Source organism: Glandiceps talaboti, chromosome 12 (genome assembly GCF_964340395.1).
Source record: "Glandiceps talaboti chromosome 12, keGlaTala1.1, whole genome shotgun sequence".
In the NCBI taxonomy this organism is placed as follows: Eukaryota; Metazoa; Hemichordata; class Enteropneusta; family Spengelidae; genus Glandiceps; species Glandiceps talaboti.
In genome coordinates this window covers 21912334-21932387 of record NC_135560.1, presented here as the reverse complement: position 1 = coordinate 21932387, position 20054 = coordinate 21912334, and the positions used below count along the sequence as shown (strand labels likewise).

At 35.4% G+C, this 20054-nt stretch overlaps 1 protein-coding gene across 1 annotated transcript; it reads right to left on the bottom strand.

Annotated features, from left to right (window-relative positions):
• Positions 1-34: 34 nt before the first annotated feature.
• On the bottom strand, positions 35-19006 carry LOC144443113 (SID1 transmembrane family member 1-like). Its single transcript, XM_078132485.1, has 22 exons — positions 18785-19006; positions 17188-17300; positions 16254-16329; positions 15077-15175; positions 14400-14483; positions 13538-13643; positions 13083-13142; positions 11978-12071; positions 11420-11466; positions 10599-10660; positions 10128-10262; positions 6683-6756; positions 6141-6264; positions 5293-5410; positions 4512-4648; positions 3797-3893; positions 2897-2970; positions 2202-2248; positions 1460-1565; positions 855-968; positions 464-577; positions 35-97 (listed from the first exon to the last, which is right to left on the bottom strand). The coding sequence occupies exons 1-22, from the start codon at positions 19004-19006 to the stop codon at positions 35-37; spliced, it is 2166 nt and encodes a 721-aa protein (XP_077988611.1).
• Between the last annotated feature and the right edge of the window lie 1048 nt (positions 19007-20054).

Genomic DNA, 20054 nt, shown 5'->3' with positions numbered 1-20054 from the left:
AGACACTCGTACACTTGGTAAACAGTTCGATGTTCTAGAAAACTTGTATCTCAGTTCTTTTGGTACGGTCAAGGTCTTCATCCAAGGTCAGTAAGGTCTACAGACAAAATTGGATAAAGAAAGTGTAGATACTTGCAATTTAAATTCTGATATAATCAAGGAAACTGTGTAAAACAAACAGGTAATGATGAACATTACTTAAAGATTGGAATTTAATTTCAAATTAATTTGATTTAAAATGATCCTGAAGTTGTGTTGACATATGAAAGTTTTCACCATAAATAATCTGTATAATGTATGGTGGAGGGGCTATAAAGTTACAATAAAAATAATCCAATATTTCTTCATTATTGTATTTCAACAAATTATCATCTTCAAAGGTTACAAGGTGTCAACAAAAGTAACTGTACGAATATACTACAAACCACGATTCTTAATATTATCAACAATATCAATAACTTACCATGAATGAAAAAAATAATCCACATGCTGATAGGAAGTGCCAGATGTCATGGTGATCGAAGAAATTCAGAAATATACAATCACGATTACCTTCACGAGATTCCGATGGTGTTTTCTGTTGGAATCAAACGATAAATATGACATCACCTAGCTATAATCTAGTCATAATGACCAAGACTTGTCACGATACACGTAGGGAAGAATTTGTTTCTAGGACCATGAATACAAATCAAAGTAGCTTAGATTACTCAAGACATTGCCATTTGAAAGAGTGTTCCTAGTACTTTTGAAATTATCACAGAAATTTGAGATATCTTGAGATTTGAAGTCACAGATAACCTCTAGACTACTTTGTCATTACATTCCCAAAGGATGCATTTATTCCAACTTACGCCAAATTGTGCCAGAAACCGAGTAAAGAAGTACAACGCAGGACCCCAGAAACACAGAGTCAGTGTTGCATAGATGATAACAATTGCTCGGGGCTTTCTCCTTTCACTAACGACCTATTTGAAATAAACATACAACAAATAACGTAGTAGGCACTCAAAGGTTTATTTAAACAGTACAGTAGGAAAGTAATATACCAAAACACGTACCAGAGAAGAGATTTGATCCATAACCCCCTCCCCCCAGTATTATACCAGCCTATAGGCCTTGGTAATAGAATTCTGTCAGTGCCTACATGTGCTTAGGTGTGTTTCCATAAGCAGTACAGCAAAAGTGACTATTATTTTAAATCACGTAAACGCACAAATTTCAGACCATATTCCTTTATTAGTTCCTGTGCGTTGGTCCTTTGTACAAGGGAATTAATTCATAGCATTCAGTAATAAAATTTTGAAAATAATAGTAATAAAACATTGAACGTAATTCAGACATAATATATAGTGTAAAAGTTTCCACGTGAGATATATCTCTAAAACATGACCTCCATCGTTTCTTATGAAAAGCAAATACAATCAATAATTCACTATTAAACGTTAGTGTCACTAACCTTCATGACAATGTAGAATGTTAAGTAGAGGAGAACGTTTATAATAAAAATAGCGAGTAAACAGGATGGGAAGTCTTCAGGTCTGAATATCATTCCAAGTATTGCCCTAACAGAAAGGTTTAAAGGTAGGTTTAGTTTGGAAATTTAAACTTTTAATGAAAGAAATCTAGTGGACAATGTTAGTCTAACATGACATGTCAAGACACATTCATTTGTGTTTAACTAATAGCGATATCTTGATGAAGTTTATCTGTGAAACTTTCCAAGTATTGCTGATCTTAGCGTCTTCTTACATTTGCGAGTTACAATTTCAAAGTCTGTATAACAGGAGGCCATTTTAGTGAAGAACAGGTAGCGTTAACATTAGTTTAGAAGTCCTTTTAATGAAAGGGAAAAAAGACGAGAATACTTGGACAATGCATTATTGTTGAAGATGAAATAAAATGCCTCCACATGTATAACACCGAGTTATGAAATGATATACGTGTCTTATGATATGATAACGTTTGCATATTTGCATATCAGACACATTTTCATATCGAATACTACACCGGTTTCCCGTCAAAAATACAAACAAATGTCATATACTAAGTATACAAAGCGTACATATAGACCTCTTGGAAGGTAGTTTAGAGTTGGGTTGCTAATTAAGTTTACTTGCCGTTATGGATCAACCATGTAAAAAAATGAACAAAGTGTTATTAGTCATTTCGAGAAAACAAATATAATAAAAGACACTTACATCAGCCAATTAATAGAATTTCCAATTATAATGAGTACAAATCGGTCCTGTAGGAAGTTAATGATATTGCAGAATCATTCACATAATTTACAAACTTTTAATTCATTTCAAGTTATGAGTGTTCTCGGTATCCGTAAATATCTGTAAATATTTAGGCCCTTTTATCAGATTAGTATACTAGTATATGCTTCAGTTGTGTGTATATATGTCTGTGTTGTGAAAGAAATCAACACTGCTGTCATATAGTATGAGTGTAATTGACATAGCAGGCCGTATTAATATGATTGAGAATTAGACATATATTTTGAGCAAATCACTTGAAAATAAGATAAATTTGAACTCCTCACTAAAAAACTCTCTTTTCTAAATCCAATTTCGATATTTAAGAATGAATGATTTAATGTTTTCGTGCAATTAATCTTGAAATTCGCTTCCATTGTTGGTTTCTCCTCATACAAAATAGGATTTGAGAACTTTCGGGGGGGGGGGGAGGAATTGTGATATATGAGTAATTATGTGACGGAAATCTTTCTTCGAGGCAAGATATCACAATCAGTCTTAAGAGCTATGATGAAGGTTGGCGTGAAACAAGATTTTATCTCTACATTATTGGGTAAACATAGGAAAGGTCAAACGATTTGTCACTTTCTTCAATCTATAAGTACAGAGAACAAACATTGATCTATTTGACTTACAGTATATTTTGGTTTTGTATGTTGCCACCATTCACGTTTCATGACTGACCATACTCTCTTGTGATACTTACTATCTGCGACAAAAAGAGGTAAAAGGGGAAACACGGGGTTATGGAGTATTCTTGGGAATTTGACAAGAGATAACACGTTAACAGGAATCGAAGTGTGTTTGTCAGTTTAGAGTAAAGACTGTCATAATATTTATTTATTTTGCCAGAGGTCGAAAAGAAAAGAAATTCATAAATTAATTATAGGAAGAACATGTCATTAAAAACGCCTCATTACAATTCATGTTCATCACGACATCCTCCAACTCCACACAGTTCCTCAAAGTTGTTCTGATTGAATAGGGAACTTGCAATCTAAACTGAGCATGCTCAGACGCAAAGGACTATGGGATTATCTGTGGTTATCGTAATACCAAATCTGGAGCTACTGATAAAATTAACCTCCCACAAAGATCAGGGTGACCATGAATTGATCATTCCTGGTTATAAACAATGTAACAATATTGTTTGCAATGCTAATTGATTAGTATTTATTATCACATTTCCCATGATGCAACATTCAACATGGCGGGTTTGCAAGTTCCCTATTCGAAAGTGTCCGTTGGCTTAATCTAGAGTTAAACCCTGTTGCATTCTTAATTTGTCCTATGTAAACACTTTACAGATTGTAAAGCTTATGCCTTCCATTATCTTTACACTTGAAAAGTTCGAAGGAATTCTTAGAGGAATATAATAGGTAATTAACAGGATTACAGTTTACAAAACGTATAGTAAGAAAGGGTGTATACTTATTGTGGTGCCTATACTTCAACAGATATAGTAAGACAATTTGAATCTATACTTCCTCTATTCCAACCTTAAGCTTAATAGCCTTTTAAGGTGTTTGGCTTACCTATCCTCCACATGAAGTATATTTGAAAACTTAGAAAACAGCAAATAAAGATATATAACACTCCAAACAAAATCCAGAATAACAGAGTACCAGTCACCTGAGAATAAAAACACCGACTTTTATAGTTTACATACTAAAGACACATTTGCGATTTCAAGTACAAAATTCTGTAACTGCTTCGTACGTTTTACTATAGACCCTCGTGGGTGGAGGGTCTATGGTTTTACCGCAGACCGTTTGATGTTTTACACAAAGATGAAATTTTAAAGAAAATTGTTAAGTCACACAAATGTCATGTTATGTTGTACGTACGTAACTAAGATTATTTGAAGCCAAGATGAGTTATTTCTCCTCGCAGCATACGTGTGTTGGTGTCGGTCAAATGTTGAAAGTACAAGCACTTGCTGACAAAATCGTAGCTTCTGTGAATCTATCAACATCATATAGTGATGTAGCCGTCAGAGCTCAGGTTAATTGACAATACTTTCTTGAAATACGCAAGGCAGCATAACAACATTTAATCAAATATAATTCATTATAACATCATTTTTATTATAATTGAAAATAATCTGTCAATACAAAATCACCATGTACATTAAATTTACATAAGACATTGTAAAATCAGCGCCATATTTAGTTAAACGTCACTAAGTATTTTGATGTTCCAGTGCAGTATTGACAGGAACATAGTAACCAAGTGTAGATACATACTCACCATTCCTAGCAACGCTATGCAAATGACGACAGCTAAACAAAGGTAAGAAACGTGCGCATTTGCAAGGATGTCCGGGTGTCTGGTTTGATACATTTTCAACAACAGAAGACCACATATTGTGTACATAAACGAAGTATCTGGAGGAAAAAGAAAACAAAATGAACATGTGATAGAAACTACCCGACCTCATTTTATTGTGAGTTGTGCTGGACATATATATCTCCCGCATTCATATGAATGGCAGGAGAATACTTACTTTGAGGGTATCTACACATTCTAACCATATTCAAATTCTCAAATTATAAAAAAAATAACTTGGGCGTTACGGAATGTCACGTGTTCCGCATATAAGTTAACGATTCATCCGGGTGTACACAAACCATAACAGTATACTGCCAGTAGCGGTACAAATCACTAGAAATTTGATATGCTATTACACTTCAACCTGACAAATTACACTTTCATAGCCTATGGGCAGTAAGTGTTCTACTCTGCTTCTAATAGCCATTTTTATTTGACAAGCGTTGGAAGAGGACATCAGCTAGAGAATCTAAGGCACCATGTATAGTTCATAATTGCTGCTATTGACGCCATAGTCTGTAAGGTACGCCCTGACGGGGCACCCTCACACATCGGTCAACTCCTCCCAGAGGCGAGAGGAGGCCGGTGAGGGCGGAACGACACGACGTATCTTACAGTCTATTGACTCCAATGCGTTGTGTTATTTTGGTAAGACATGTGGCTTTTCTAAAGTTTCATAATGCCAAGAATGTAGACCTACCGAATTGGTAATTAGGATAGGTGGGACAGACATGATAGCATCCACTGAAAATGCCCTCCATTAACAATGCTATACCAATAGCATAAAAAAGTCCAAAATGTTTTGGTACACCAAACCCCTAAAACAGAGATAATGAAAGGAACTAATCTAGAGTAAAATCTGAAAAGTATTCTCTCATAATGAAAATAAACATTTTATTGTATAACGATGGTGAACAAGCACTTCTGTGATAGGTACATGGAAGTTATCACTAATATCAACAGTTCTAAACATAGCAGTGTATTTTGGGAGGTACATGTAATCAAATATAGGGAGTCCTATGCAATGAGCGGTCTACAAACTAAGTATATATAACATTAAGGTGGTAATATAATACAAAGGCCTTTATTTGATTAGTCTTCTGACACCTAAATGCTGGTTAGATGACAGTCCACTCAATATAGTCTCTACTTTTGCACACGAAGAGAACATTAAGCTATTTTCTAAATATGGCGTAAATAAGTAATTTATCTAGTAAAGTGACATGAGGTACACCTAAAAAAGTTATATTCTGTGAAAAATAAATAGGATGGGTAACCATCCAGCCCAGTGGACTGGTGATAATGTCACTTCAAACATAAATACTATAATGTTGCCATTTAGTCATCCAAAATGGAGATATACATATATCTCAGTATGTATTTAACGTCTTACGTTATCAGTATTAACTAAGCTAAGAAATATTGTCTCTGAAGCAGTCTAATAACATCATGCCACTGCTTGCACATCAACTGAACAAGTTCTTAAACCAATATACCATACTCTGACTCAAACTACACATCTATATACATACTGTCATTTGTAGTTACCTCTTCGTAGAAGTATTTATTGTTCAGTTTTCGACTAAGTAGATAATCTTCTCTCCATACAATAATCAGAAATAGAATACCAAGTAGAACATACCCCATATTACTGATGACGTTATTAAAAGCACTGCAAGTAGAGTAAAATGAACCCAGATATTATACAGTGGAATTCATATCTATATCTAATCTGTCTGCAGTAACAAGTTAAAGGGTCTTTGGATTATAAGATACAATAAGATGGCTGGATATCTCATTTATTGTTTATTGTTAATGTTAAAAAGAAATATTTAATGACTTTTAAATCATATTGACATAATGCAAAAGAATCAATTGTTACTTTTACCGTTGATTATGTATGCATTGTAGAGAACAATACCATGTACTTTACGGGTATTTGTAACGAACCACGGTAAAAATACATTAACATGCATATGACTAGTTGTGTTATCGCTTCATACAAAATCCATCAAATGATTGAAATCTCTTCATTTAGGTTATTTTTAGTTGTTCTATTAGAGTTTATGATGTTTTATAGTGACACCTACCTGAGACCACCTAGAGGATTAGCGCAGAGAAAGTTGAAGTAGCAGATATCTTGATTACCAGTTTTGTTGAATTCCTTCAAAGATAAATCAAGTTTAATGTGTGCCTTTGAGAGGAGCATTCATTATAAGAGGGCGCCCTCTAAGGAATTAATTACGTAAGCTATTAAAGGGGTCCACTCTCAAACTTTCAACCTATAGTACGCGTAACAGTGGGTGAATTGAACTCTTATTAATTCGTGAAATTTTAACCCACTAGGGTTGGTTTTCTTGCGAAACTTTAACCAGTACAGAGTTAGTATATCTACCTAAGTCGACCACACCATATTTTGGAGCCGATGCTGTCCGTCATGGCTTCTAAGACCAGAGGAAAGACCGGCGCCCATTTAGCGGGAAGACTGGCAGAAGACTCAACGATCAACCGCCCCGCAGTCAGATTCTGAAGAACCAGCCAACGAATTCCTACGAGAATTTCAAGGACTCAGGAGGGAATTCCAAGCCCTTAGAGAACAGCCTGATCAGCAGAGTGACGGGGACTTTTCGTGTCGCCAAATACGGGACGGTATACCCAATCCAGCGATGTCACAGCAAGGGTGCCGTGCAAAGCCCCCCCCCCCCCTCATCGTTAGTAACGCTTCCGCTCAGTCCGTAGGTGTAGACGAAATGAGACTAGTGAACTGATCGTCAACTACAGAAAGAATTACGGGAACAACAAGGCAGTATATACCAGACTTCTTCAAGTCAAATCAACTGAAACCTGGTAAGTCTCAGAGTTTCCAAAATTGGTAAAGTACCAATATTTATTAACTGCCTCTTTTGAAATGCATATCATATACTGAATTCAGAATTGTAAGTCGTGAGAATATAATTTGCCTTGTGAAATATATGGTTTGGGAGGGAGGGAAGGAGCTGGAAGACGGTTGCATTAACAATCTAAGAGCGATAGTTTTCTGAGTCGCGATTCTCAGACAGTCTAGTACAGTACTGTAACACAATACAATTTCGCCCCTGTAACAGGTCTTGTGCAGACCCTGTAACATTCCTGTGATACAGATCTGTGTTAGCAGAGATGGCACAGGGTTGTATCAAAACTGCCAGGTAGCCACGGGCCTGGCAACAGTGGTGTGACTACATTTCTGTCTACATTGCTTTGGGTACCTTGCTGATACATAGATGTACAGTATATGCAGCCATGTCACAGTCTGTCTTTTTTATATACATGTATGACATTACTCGTGTGTACAAGACTGTATGCATAGATGTGTGCACAAGTATATCCACATGTTTGATTTTAACATAATGGCATAAACACGTAACACACTAATATAATAACCCGTTTGTGAGATATTCTCAGAAATTACGCACCCGTATGCATACCAACCAACCAACCAACCAACCAACCAACCAACCAACCAACCAACAGATCATCAGTTACACGTTATATCCATAAATTCAATCCTGAAATCTCACCGAATGTACAGGCCCTGTAACAGAACTTGAACACACATCTCTATGTAGATCACAGCAATGTATACAGTCAGAAATAACACGTCTCACCTGTACTATATCTAAACTCAAACTCAACTCATTGAGTCATATACCCTATGGGCCCTGTTAAATAAAAGAACTTGTACACACATCGGTGCATCAGAAGGACGCTGGATCCAGTCTTCCAAACGATAACAATTGTTTTTAATGTTCCTATTTTATTTATAAGGGGATTGGTATTGTTTTAGGTAAAACAACCTATCCACCCACTCACTCGCTCGCTCACTCATGCAACGTCTCTAGCTCAGCTACCCTCTCTCCCTGTTCTCTCTCATCACACACACACACACACACACACACACACACACACACACACACACACACACACACACACACACACACTGCTGTCTGTACCTCGCCTCTGTAAGAGAGAAATACGTTAGGCATACAAAAATTGTTTGGTTACGATTACCCGACCCACCTAGTTTTCACTGCCGACCCTAAGCTTTTTTACGTATTCTAGAAAAAATATAATAAAAATGTGAAGGCTGGCGAGATAGTGGACGCGGAAACTGACATCAAATTAATAAGACAATATAAAACTGTTCTAAGTCTTCTAATCTGTAATGGATGTACATCTGATGGGAAGAAACCAATAACACAAAGACCATATGGAAAACAAAGGAAAACATAACTAGCTGAACTAGACTCTCTCACATGAAACAAAAATAAAATAAAAAATCTACCTACCTACCTTTATTCTAAAATTGAGAGTAATCGGAATCACACTATTTTTGGCCTTAAAATTAAACCTACTCTGGATGCGAACCCTGGTCTATTCAGTCCCTACACCATAGTCTTCACCACTAGACCATAAGTCATGATATGATGGCAACAGCCAGACATATTGTAAGATTTATTTTGTTGCTAACTGTACTACATGAAACAATGACTAAGATAAGTGTATTTCAATATGAAAAGAAGGCATTGCGTAATTAAGAAATTTACAGGTGAGTGACTGATGAATACATTTGGGCATTGCTATGAGGATGGTGAAGTGTGCCCACACATTATCACTGACAAACAGTAAGGACTTGAAGGACCCCAAAAATTACCACGCACGAATGGCTGGTTCGAAACAGAGATGTGTCTCACTGGTGAGTGTGTGTGGCGGAATTTACTTTACTCTGAACGTACATATAGTAAGTACGTGGTAAAGAAGACCATGGTGTAAAGATGGTTCCGCAGTGACAAATGACGGGTTAGTATTTAGATGTGCACGGCCTTGCCGTAGTACTAGTAGGAATGGACTGCGAGTAGGAGTTTGGTTCGAAGATTCAAAGTTGGTAGGACATTTTATCAATAACTTAGGCCTACTGGCGTTGCTTCAATTTAAGACTATGCAACTAGAGGTACCAGCGAACATTCAGCTGTTGACTGGTATAGTTTCGGCAGGGAATTGTGCACGATCAATACGGTGACCATCTTGGTGGAAAAGGAAGATCGTCGAAATAGACAATAAAAAACCCCGGAAATATAACCATGGGAAAAGGGTAGACCGGACACGGCGTCTTTGGTTGTGTATGAACAGATAGTGACCAAAGAAAGCTTTTCCTTGTTCCAGTGAACAAGAGAGATGTCGATACTTTGGATACAAACATTAACTGTAAATCACAGTACGACCTTCAAGGATCCAAAGACAGATGTGTGTGCCAACATTACTGAAGGCAGTTGGATTCACGTGAGTTGAAGAACAGCTGCAGTTATTTTGCAGAATGGTTGTATCGTCAAAAGTATGGATCCAAGTCTACACTGATCACCACTTTCCTTAAACATGTCCGGACAATTTATCCAGGAACTTAAGGTTAGTCGATAAATAAACCTATTCCGAATGGTATTTGTGATGTGTGCAGTATGTAAATAAGCCTAACTGAAATAGTCTAGTTGACTGGAGACTTACATTTTGGTGTGTTAGCACTAATTGGATAACAGGCAACGAATACAAGATGGCAATCGGTAGCAAATTCCACGAATATAATCTATACTTCTTTGTTAACGTTGCCCGATCTTTTGTCGTAAGGTCAACCAGGAATGTCTGTGAAAACGAAATACACTTGAAAGGTTAACTTCAAACAGATAAGTATGTACATATTAATGTATTTCAGTGAACGGAGAGTTTCACTTCACATAGATAAACTCTGCTCATCTTGAGGTGTTAAGGTAACTTGAGTAAACAAAATCCTGCGACTGCGTACTAGGAGATGGTATCCCTTTATGATTATGTTACAAAGGATAGTGCCCGACCTTCCTAATATATAATGACATGAAATATACAGTGAGTTCACACGTGTGCCATAAAATTATCACCAATCCAATTCATAAATGATTGACAACACCATGTACTATATAAGGATAGTTACTAATTTCATACCTTATGTTGTAGAGTCGGAGACGACCCACCTTCCACAATGGTGACCTCGTTCTCATTAGTATCTGAAATAACAATGTGATATACATTATACTAATGCTTTAAAAGGTGATAGAATATATCATCTAACATCTGAAGAAATTCCATAACTCTATTCCGTGTGTTTGAACGGAAACACATGAAGATACCTAAATAAATGTGACTGAGTTTAAATGTGACTGTGCACCAACCTTTCTACGTGGTATATATGTACAAATGATAACTCGGTGCGTAGAAAATACTCCTCGAATGTTCTCTGATCAACTCATATTTTCACGGGTGTTTTTACTTATAGTTTGTATTGGGAGAAGGCTTTATGTCATTGACGTTATAAGGGACGATTGCACAATGTCACACAAGCTCAATAAGTGAACTTCGTTCGTTTAGGAGGGGGGGGGGAGTCTGGCGTAAATGCGATTAATTAACTTCATTTTCGCACTTCTAACCAAATTTCGACGGAAAACTTTCACTCCATCAATGATAACAGCTTTTGTATTTACAACTGAGATGTTGATAAGTTGATAAAAAATTTACATCTAATGCACGCGAGATATGGTGCGGAGTTTTTGGTAGTATTTTAATGTGTTTACACTCATGTTTTACATTACATTGATCGTAGTGGTGTGACTGCTACAGTTTTCATCATAGCTTACATCATATACAAATGTTTGATGTCGCACTTGTGAACGTCACGGTTTAGGGGGAGGGGGAGGGGTTTTTGACCTAAACGAACGATATTTGTTTGTTGAGATTGTGCGACATTGTATGATCCTCCCTAACATTACCAGTTTCTCTTTGACTACCATCACTCACATCGGAAGCCTCGCTTTTTCTGAAAGATGAAGCCAAGAATGAAAACGAATTAAAGGTGCACCTCCCTTCTATTTTATCGCAAAAGTGTGAAAGTCTGAGTTACGAGTATTACATTATTATGCTGACATAAAATTAATCAATTGGACCTGACAGGTGTCAAAGTTCAACGACTTCAACTTCAAGTTCACGTATGGATCAATTTTAATTGCGTAAAGTTGACAACGTCAATTTTCTGAGAAATCAACGGTTACCTATCCTCAACATAATGTTTCATAAATGAGCATTTATTTTTGGAAGTGACCATTGTCACTTGCATAATCATCAGTTTATCTTTGAATTAATCGAGCGATCAAATAATTATAAATTTGTATCACAAGAATGATTCTATTTGTATGTCTACACTAGAGTTTTCTCGTCTATAATAGTTTTGACATATTAGGCCTACATTTTTATGGCTTCGGAGAGTATTAGATTTCAGTTCTGCAAAAAATATGAAATAAACGTTCATGGTCAAAATGAATACTACATACCTAAACTTTTGTACCACAGCGACAATAACAAACACGATATAAAATGATATGAAAAATAACAGGACTGGGAGAAGTGCCTTCCAGTATTGGTTTCCTGTAATGAGTGTGAAACAAATATAGGAGATTGAAAATGGTACTCAAAATTGTAATGACTTACTGGTAATGGTAACGAAAAGTTATAATGGAAACTTTGATATATATAATCACATCATTTAGATAGACGCAATCGTAGGAGTGACATACATACATACATACATACATACATACATACATACATACATACATACATACATACATACATACATACATACATACATACATACATACATACATACATACATACATACATACATACACACATACATACATACATACATACATACATACTTACACATAGACAGACATACAGCCATACATACATACATACATACATACATACATACATACATACATACATACATGCACACATACATACATACACACATACATACATACATACATACATACATACTTACACATAGACAGACATACAGCCATACATACATACATACATACATACATACATACATACATACATACATACATACATACATACATACATACATACATACATACAGACAGACAGGCAGATAAATAAATAAATAGATAAATAAATAAATAAATAGATAAATAAATAAATAAATAAATAAATAAATAAATAAATACAAAGACAGATAGACAGGGCGGGTGGACGGACGGACAAATAGGCGAGCGAATGACTGAGCAAAAAAGACAAAATATGTTATGCAATATTCTCTTTAAAATATTAGTATTTTCTTTCCACCTTTTGAAGCAAACCATTAGTTATATTTTATCCATTGAGTAATCTAATGATTTGCCAATTACACCATCTCATTATTCGTATGAGGTTTAAACTGTACTTTTAATAGTAATCAATAGTGAACGTCAAGTTTTTGGTTTTGGTTTTGATTTCTATGCAAATCAAGTTTGTGCGCTTTTTTTTTTGCTTTTTTTTTTTCTGTCAGTTTTGTAAAGCGCATTGAGGCTGTTGCGTAATGCGCTGATAAGAATTTATTATTATTATTATTATTATTATTAAACTCACTTGATAAAATTGCTTCCACGACAATATCCACAGTCTTTGTCCTTTCCGTGTAACTTGATGCTGTTAATAAAGACAACAGAGTTAAAAGTGTATTCAATAAACGTGGAACATAAATCACACTCAATGACATATATTGACACTCTCTGCTCTGGAACTGACATGGCAATGGTTATCTTACGAGATGTCGATAATTTACAGCCCTGTAGGCTGTGAACGTCTGCAATAAAGACTTGTTTGTTTGTTTGTTTGTTTGTTTGTTTGTTTGCCCTGTTAAACTCTTGCTACGGGAATCGTTGTTTGCTTGTATTATCTAATATAAATCGTTATTTACCTTATACTCATGGCAATCAATGTGTTTTTAGATATATTGACATTAAAATTCATAAATCTTCGTATGAAAATTCCTTATTTGACAAAATATCATCTAGAGAACGACACACATATTTTCCCCTTACTGTTTGTTATTGGCGCTGATTTCTCATCGTTAGTACACCTACTGTTATCAGGATACACCACTATCACCACATAGAACTGACCTTTGTCAAATCTAGTGTCCTCACCCTAACAAAATAACAAGATAACAAAATCGCGATGTTAAAATTAGTCTACATTTATCAGACAAGCAATACATAGATAGACCTGTTGCCGGTTCCAAGATGCATTGCGCGTCTCTCCATACAATGTATTCTGTACGCGCAGAGCGTTTGCATGCGATACTTAGGGGGATGGTTGTCACATGACGATACCCTGGGTTTACCCGTAAAATCCCACTCTGTCATCGATGGCGTTCAGTCTTTGTTCTATAAAATCACCCATAATTAAAGAGGTCAACATGTTTTACCATCATTTCCTGATGAAAATGTTATTTCAAATGTAATAAAGACAAAACAGGACAAAATCTAACAACATAAGCTACGTGCTCTAGCGCAGTGCATCTTGGAACCGGAAAATTCGACTATTAGAAAGCACACCGTCTGGCTGCATTGTATCTCTAGACAAATCAATGAAGATGGGAATGATAAGAAATTTCAATTAATAGATGAATTGTTTATTTCTAATCCCATTTTATTAACTTATTTATATAAATGCATATACTTTATTATTAAACAAGTAATGATGACGGTTTCCATTCTGAAATTCAGATCCATATTAGATGTGCCACAGTTTGACAGTTTTCAATGTTAAAACATGAAGAACAGTTATCACTGGAACACTACGACAACTTACCAGACATAAGACTCAAATCCGATATAGGGTGAACATGTTATACACACTTCATACATCACATTGTGATCGCTACAAGATTCTTTCGCTCACCTTAACAGTAATAGCAGCTTGTTTTGTCATTGTTTGATAAATATCCTTAAATTCTACCGTTTGAATCAAGTCAAACACGGGACACTAAAATTAAGAAAATATAATAGTCAATATACAGAATTGCTGTTATCTATTCTTAGTTCTTTCGCCTGTGTAAAACATATGTTCACTATACTTGTCCTTGTGGCTGATTACAATGTACGTTTGCGATATAACTAAGTTTTAGAAATTTAGCAACTACAGGAAATTTCGAACTGTATCTGAGTCATTATACCCAGAGAAATGTTTATCTTCATATGTAACATACATGACGTGTAGGATAAATTTTTTTTTACGAGAAACGTTGGAGATTTATAAAATTTGTCATTGACTGTAAACTCACCAATTTTAATATGTGTCTGCAATGTTTACAACATCCATGCAATTCACTTAATATTGTATATAGTCACTCGAAATATTACGATAAACTGGAAAGACATTGATCGATTGTCACTTCCCAATGTTTTTAAAAATTGATTAACTTACATGAACTGTGATGCTTATGACGTATGTTAATACATGTAATATAGAAACCACTGGTGTAATATGGACGCTACAATAACAATATATTCAGCTAGGTGTGTATCACAAAATGTTAATGATGAGATAGAAGTAATGGGGAAATGTACACTGCTCACATTTGTATCTTGAATTGACAGGATGGCACAGATATTGTCTCCTGATGTAGCTCTGACTCGAACACTGTCCACTTCGTCAGTGAAATTGAAATAGTAGTACTGCAAAGTAACAGATGCAACATTCGTTTTAATTTGGCATTTTCCAAAATGAGTTGAAGTCAATAATAATGGCAACATAGTTTCGATTTAATCCTTCAGTGACAAATAATTTTAATAATTCCATGTCTTTGTCATATTAACATTCATTTGTAAGAGTAAGTGTATACTGTAAAATATTAAAAGAAAATACAGCTAAACAGAAGTTTATACGTGTTCATCAATCAAGTCAAGTTTGGAAGTCAACATCAATTTCGATTCTAACATTCAATTGGCTCAGAATCGTCATTTGTAATCCTCACATGCATCATTCCGGATATCTTACAGACCTACCATAGGTTTTGATGGAGAAGGTGTTATTCTCTTGTTTTCTGAAAGACTGCGGAGAAAAGTGTAATTTCATCATTTGTATGTATGTATGTATGTATGTATGTATGTATGTATGTATGTATGTATGTATGTATGTATGTATGTATGTATGTATGTATGTATGTGTGTGTGTGTGTGTGCGTGTGTGTGTGCGTGCGTGCGTGCGTGTGTGTGTGTGTGTGTGTGTGCGTGCGTGCGTGCGTACGTACGTGCGTATGACTATGTGTGTATGCGCACTCGCGCGTGCGTGCGTGGGCGTGTGTATATGTACTGTGTGTATTGTTACATAGAACGTCTAAATTTGCTAGACTACATAACTTTGTTTCACTGTAGTGGCTTCTTTTCTAAATACAGTCTACTTTCAGCATTACCTGTCTCATTTTACATTTCACTGGAAGTTTAAGTATTCTTTATTACCTCTATCATCACTATTGCCAGCTTTATGAACTTGATATTGATAAATTCACTTGGTAATCCGTGTAGAAACTTACAAACGATTGGTCACCAATTTACGCATTACCATCACATCACAGTGTTAACATCTACAGAACGGACCTTTTGACATTTTTTGTTGTCAAGATTTGGAGATGTTTATATTAGACACTAAAGGTTAGCATCTGTAGTATATACGTTATACTTACTGCAATTCAAAATCATCAACGATGCTAGCAACGAGAGTGTAAGCTGTCGCTGTAGTAGAGATTGTGGATACTTCAATATATAAATCGTTGGTCCCTCTGTCTAACGGACAAAGCGTCCTAGCTACCGCATTGTATTTGTAAGTAGCACTGGGAAAAGAAATAAATGTGATCGTGTATGCCTTTATTATCACACAAATGATGGCTTATAGGAAAGTAGACATAACGTTCCTGTAAGGGTATCATTTTCATGCATACCATAAATAAAATAACTCTGAATTTGGCTGGTTTTGAGATACGATGTATATAGTGCAGGGGCATATGACAGATTTTTGGGGTTTTGGATTTTTGTGAAATTCATGTTAATTTTTGCCAACATATCTCATTGTGTTCCCCATCATCTGTTGGCAATTTTTATTTCAATATCAAGGGTAATTTTGGCAGTAATTTCGTAAATTATGTAAAATCATGGTCTTTCTGTATATATTGATGGCAAATTAGAATAGCAGTGTGTACATGAATGGCAGGAATATATTAAGGTGTACATTGCATCTATGAGTATAGATGGATACGCGTGTTATTACCTATATTTTTAACATCAAAGAATGCACAGTAAACAGTAATACAAATTCTTGACAATATTCTTGTCAATGGATAATTTCCAAAGCTGCAGACTCCGTGTACAAACATGCATTGAAGTACTAGTTGATGGATTATTTCATGTGTTTTTAACTGTGGAAGACTAATATATCTTGGTATTTTCAGGTATGTTACTAATGTATTGTATGGACCATTGAATGTTAAATCATTAAAAATATAGATAGTCTGAAAATTGTTTAAACAAATAAAACACATCACACAACTAGAAATGTGAAAGTAATACTGGTAGCTGTCGACTAGGAACTCGTCTTGTTCAATAGCTGTCACTAGATGGCAGAATATATATAGATATTGTTCTCATAACCATAATTTTAAGGATATGTCCCATATATCACTTACGTTTCTAACACAATGATTGGTACTCGCCATGATGTGACCCCTTCTTGTTGTCTGACCACGAATAATACAGGATAATCATCTTCAGCATTAGTACTATTGACATGGACTCGAACCGCGGCTGTCTGAAAGACAAAAAGATGTATTTTCAAAGTTAATGATAGAGAAAGCACTTGGTTAATGATGTGTGTATTGCTTTATATTAGATAACCATATATGAACCTTTATTCCTGAACAACGGCAAGCTATATAAGCGAATAATAACATTTTCTAATTCTAAGCTGTATGCTACAAAGAACAAGAAAATTGTATAGACAGAATTCCATAGATTTATATAGCAAACACATTTTAATAATTCCATAAACGATATCATAGCATTCTGCGGTTGGAGCACTTGATATACGTTTTGACGTAATCACACATTTCACAGTATGACTACTTGGTATGTATAATCTTCTGTTATATATTCGTTGAAGACAGCAGCGTCACCAATAACCGTAAAGACGTCTATACTTTTCGATGTTAGCAGCTCATTGATAAAGAATTTATTTTTCGAGCCCATACGACCACGGGAGGGCGTGATTTGCGTTCCTCCTGTAACATGTTCAATAGACGAGTGGTACCTGTTGCAACTCAAGCAAATACAATAAAAACAAAATAACAAGTCAAACACAATCAATGCATATATGTGAGTGTCTATATGGTTATTCCCTCAACACTGACAGACATCTGTGTTTAAATATACTACAGCCTGTAAAAAAAAAGAAACACGTAATTCTCATGCGGTCGCTACGATAAATGTGAATAGTTTTTGCAAAATTCAGGTGAGATCAAGGCAACAGGAAATTCACAAACACAATGACATAATAAATAATGTTTGACTTAATTAACCGGTACCTTTTTATCTTGTCCGAGTTATCGACCTTAACAACTTATATCTGGCAGGGCGTTGGTAGCCAAGGAGAGTGAACTTTGCTCAGTATAAATGATTGTGTGCACTAACTGGTTATCTGTACTAATACCATAGTCTTTATACATGTTATACATGGATCATGTCTGTACGTAAATACATATGTGTATAAATTCTCATCACATATGGTTCAATTTCAGAACATGGTGTATACAATGGAATTTATGCCCCTGGTTCTCACAAATATGCAAATTTAATACCAAGGTAACAGAAATCTTCCCATGTGTCGTCAATGCGTATTTAAATCATCAAACTCAGGGGTCATGGCATGCCCCTCCATACATCATACCTGTATTATCTTGTGACAAGGCTATGTCATCACGGAAACACGTTTCATTCGGTATATCACAAAAATATCAGTTACTGAATACAGACTTCTCATTCATTGTAAATATCCAAGTACTCAATGTAATAGTGTAACATTCTGAATTCCATTGTTTCTTAGGTCTATAGAAGAATTTATCATGATCATGCATGATGGCATAATTTTAAATTAGTGGAAATAAAATGACTTTTTTCGGTGAAAAGGTTTGGTCCCGTATGGAGATTCTATATGATTATTATGTGGCGTTTAACTATAATATTGAGATATTTCACTGTGGTACACGTACAATGACCAGAGAATTCCACACTCCCTACCTGGTTGGTACCATTTGGAGCTTGGTAGTAGTACACGTCTTCTTTGTCCTGTGTAACACTACCGTGATAGATAGTGTCGAAATCAGCCTCGATATATTCAGTCATAACGACGTTGACATCTGTTCTAACAACTTGATGTATTTGTTGTGTAGCTCTGACATTACTGATGACAAAAACGTACACAAATATCGCCAAGTGTGTCGTGTGCCATTTAATTCCCATTTCTGGTGTAGGCTTTAGGTGATGGACGCAAACTGCAATGACTCTAATTTATAACCCCCTAGGTTATTGACTATTTGTTCCCTTGATATAAAACATTCTGTATATTGACCCCGAATTTAACCAAGATCGTAACGTCACAACTAAGTAAATTATATGTATGTTACCTATGAGAGACTATGAATGACCCTCAGGCCTCTGTAGTGATTGTGATCCGAAAATAATCTTAAGTCACAACTGAAGTGAAAGGGAGAACGGTCCAACATATTTTTGTGTAATTTCTATTTCAAATAACGATTTAGTTGTGCTACTTAGCCTACTATTGTTAATCATATAACTAGTAACGGTAAAGTTCGGAAAATTTTAACTTACAATTTTTTTAGCATTTAGTTTCTCCCTTCTATTATCTGAGTTCGGAAAAGACGAACGCACAGCCAACAAAAATAATTCCCCCTTCCCACAACTTGCAACTGCAGACTAAACACTGCCCATCCATTCACAAATTGTGTACGAACAGCTTCGTACATGGATAGCATGTTTAGTGGCTTTTATATAACATGCGATCAAGATATAAACAGTAAATTTGTATCTTTTAAATTTTTAATACAATAAAAAACAGGTCACATATGATGGAAAAAACCTCATCTTGCGCCACAAATTGACAATCTGACTAAAATTTTACCGTTCCGCTTGACAGGATTCTTAGTCATATATATTTCATCGTCTAACTTGATAACAGTTTTGCTTTATCATGTATCTATTTGCTACGAAAAGGTATCACATGCAAAGAAAATGAAGACGATAAAACATAGTAATATATATCATATCTTTGTTAAGTCAAGTGCATTAGATGACGATATGTTTCAGGTGGCATGGTTTTGATTGCGTTTTCATAAAGTACATAGAGTTTTACACAAGTTGGTTGGTTGAAATTAAAGTGAAATTTTATTTATTTATTTATTAACCATCCAACAGGCATTGCCCAATAACAGGAGGAAAGTTCAGTGTTAATGCAGGAGGAAACCGGAGTACCCGGGGAAAACCTGCGTTG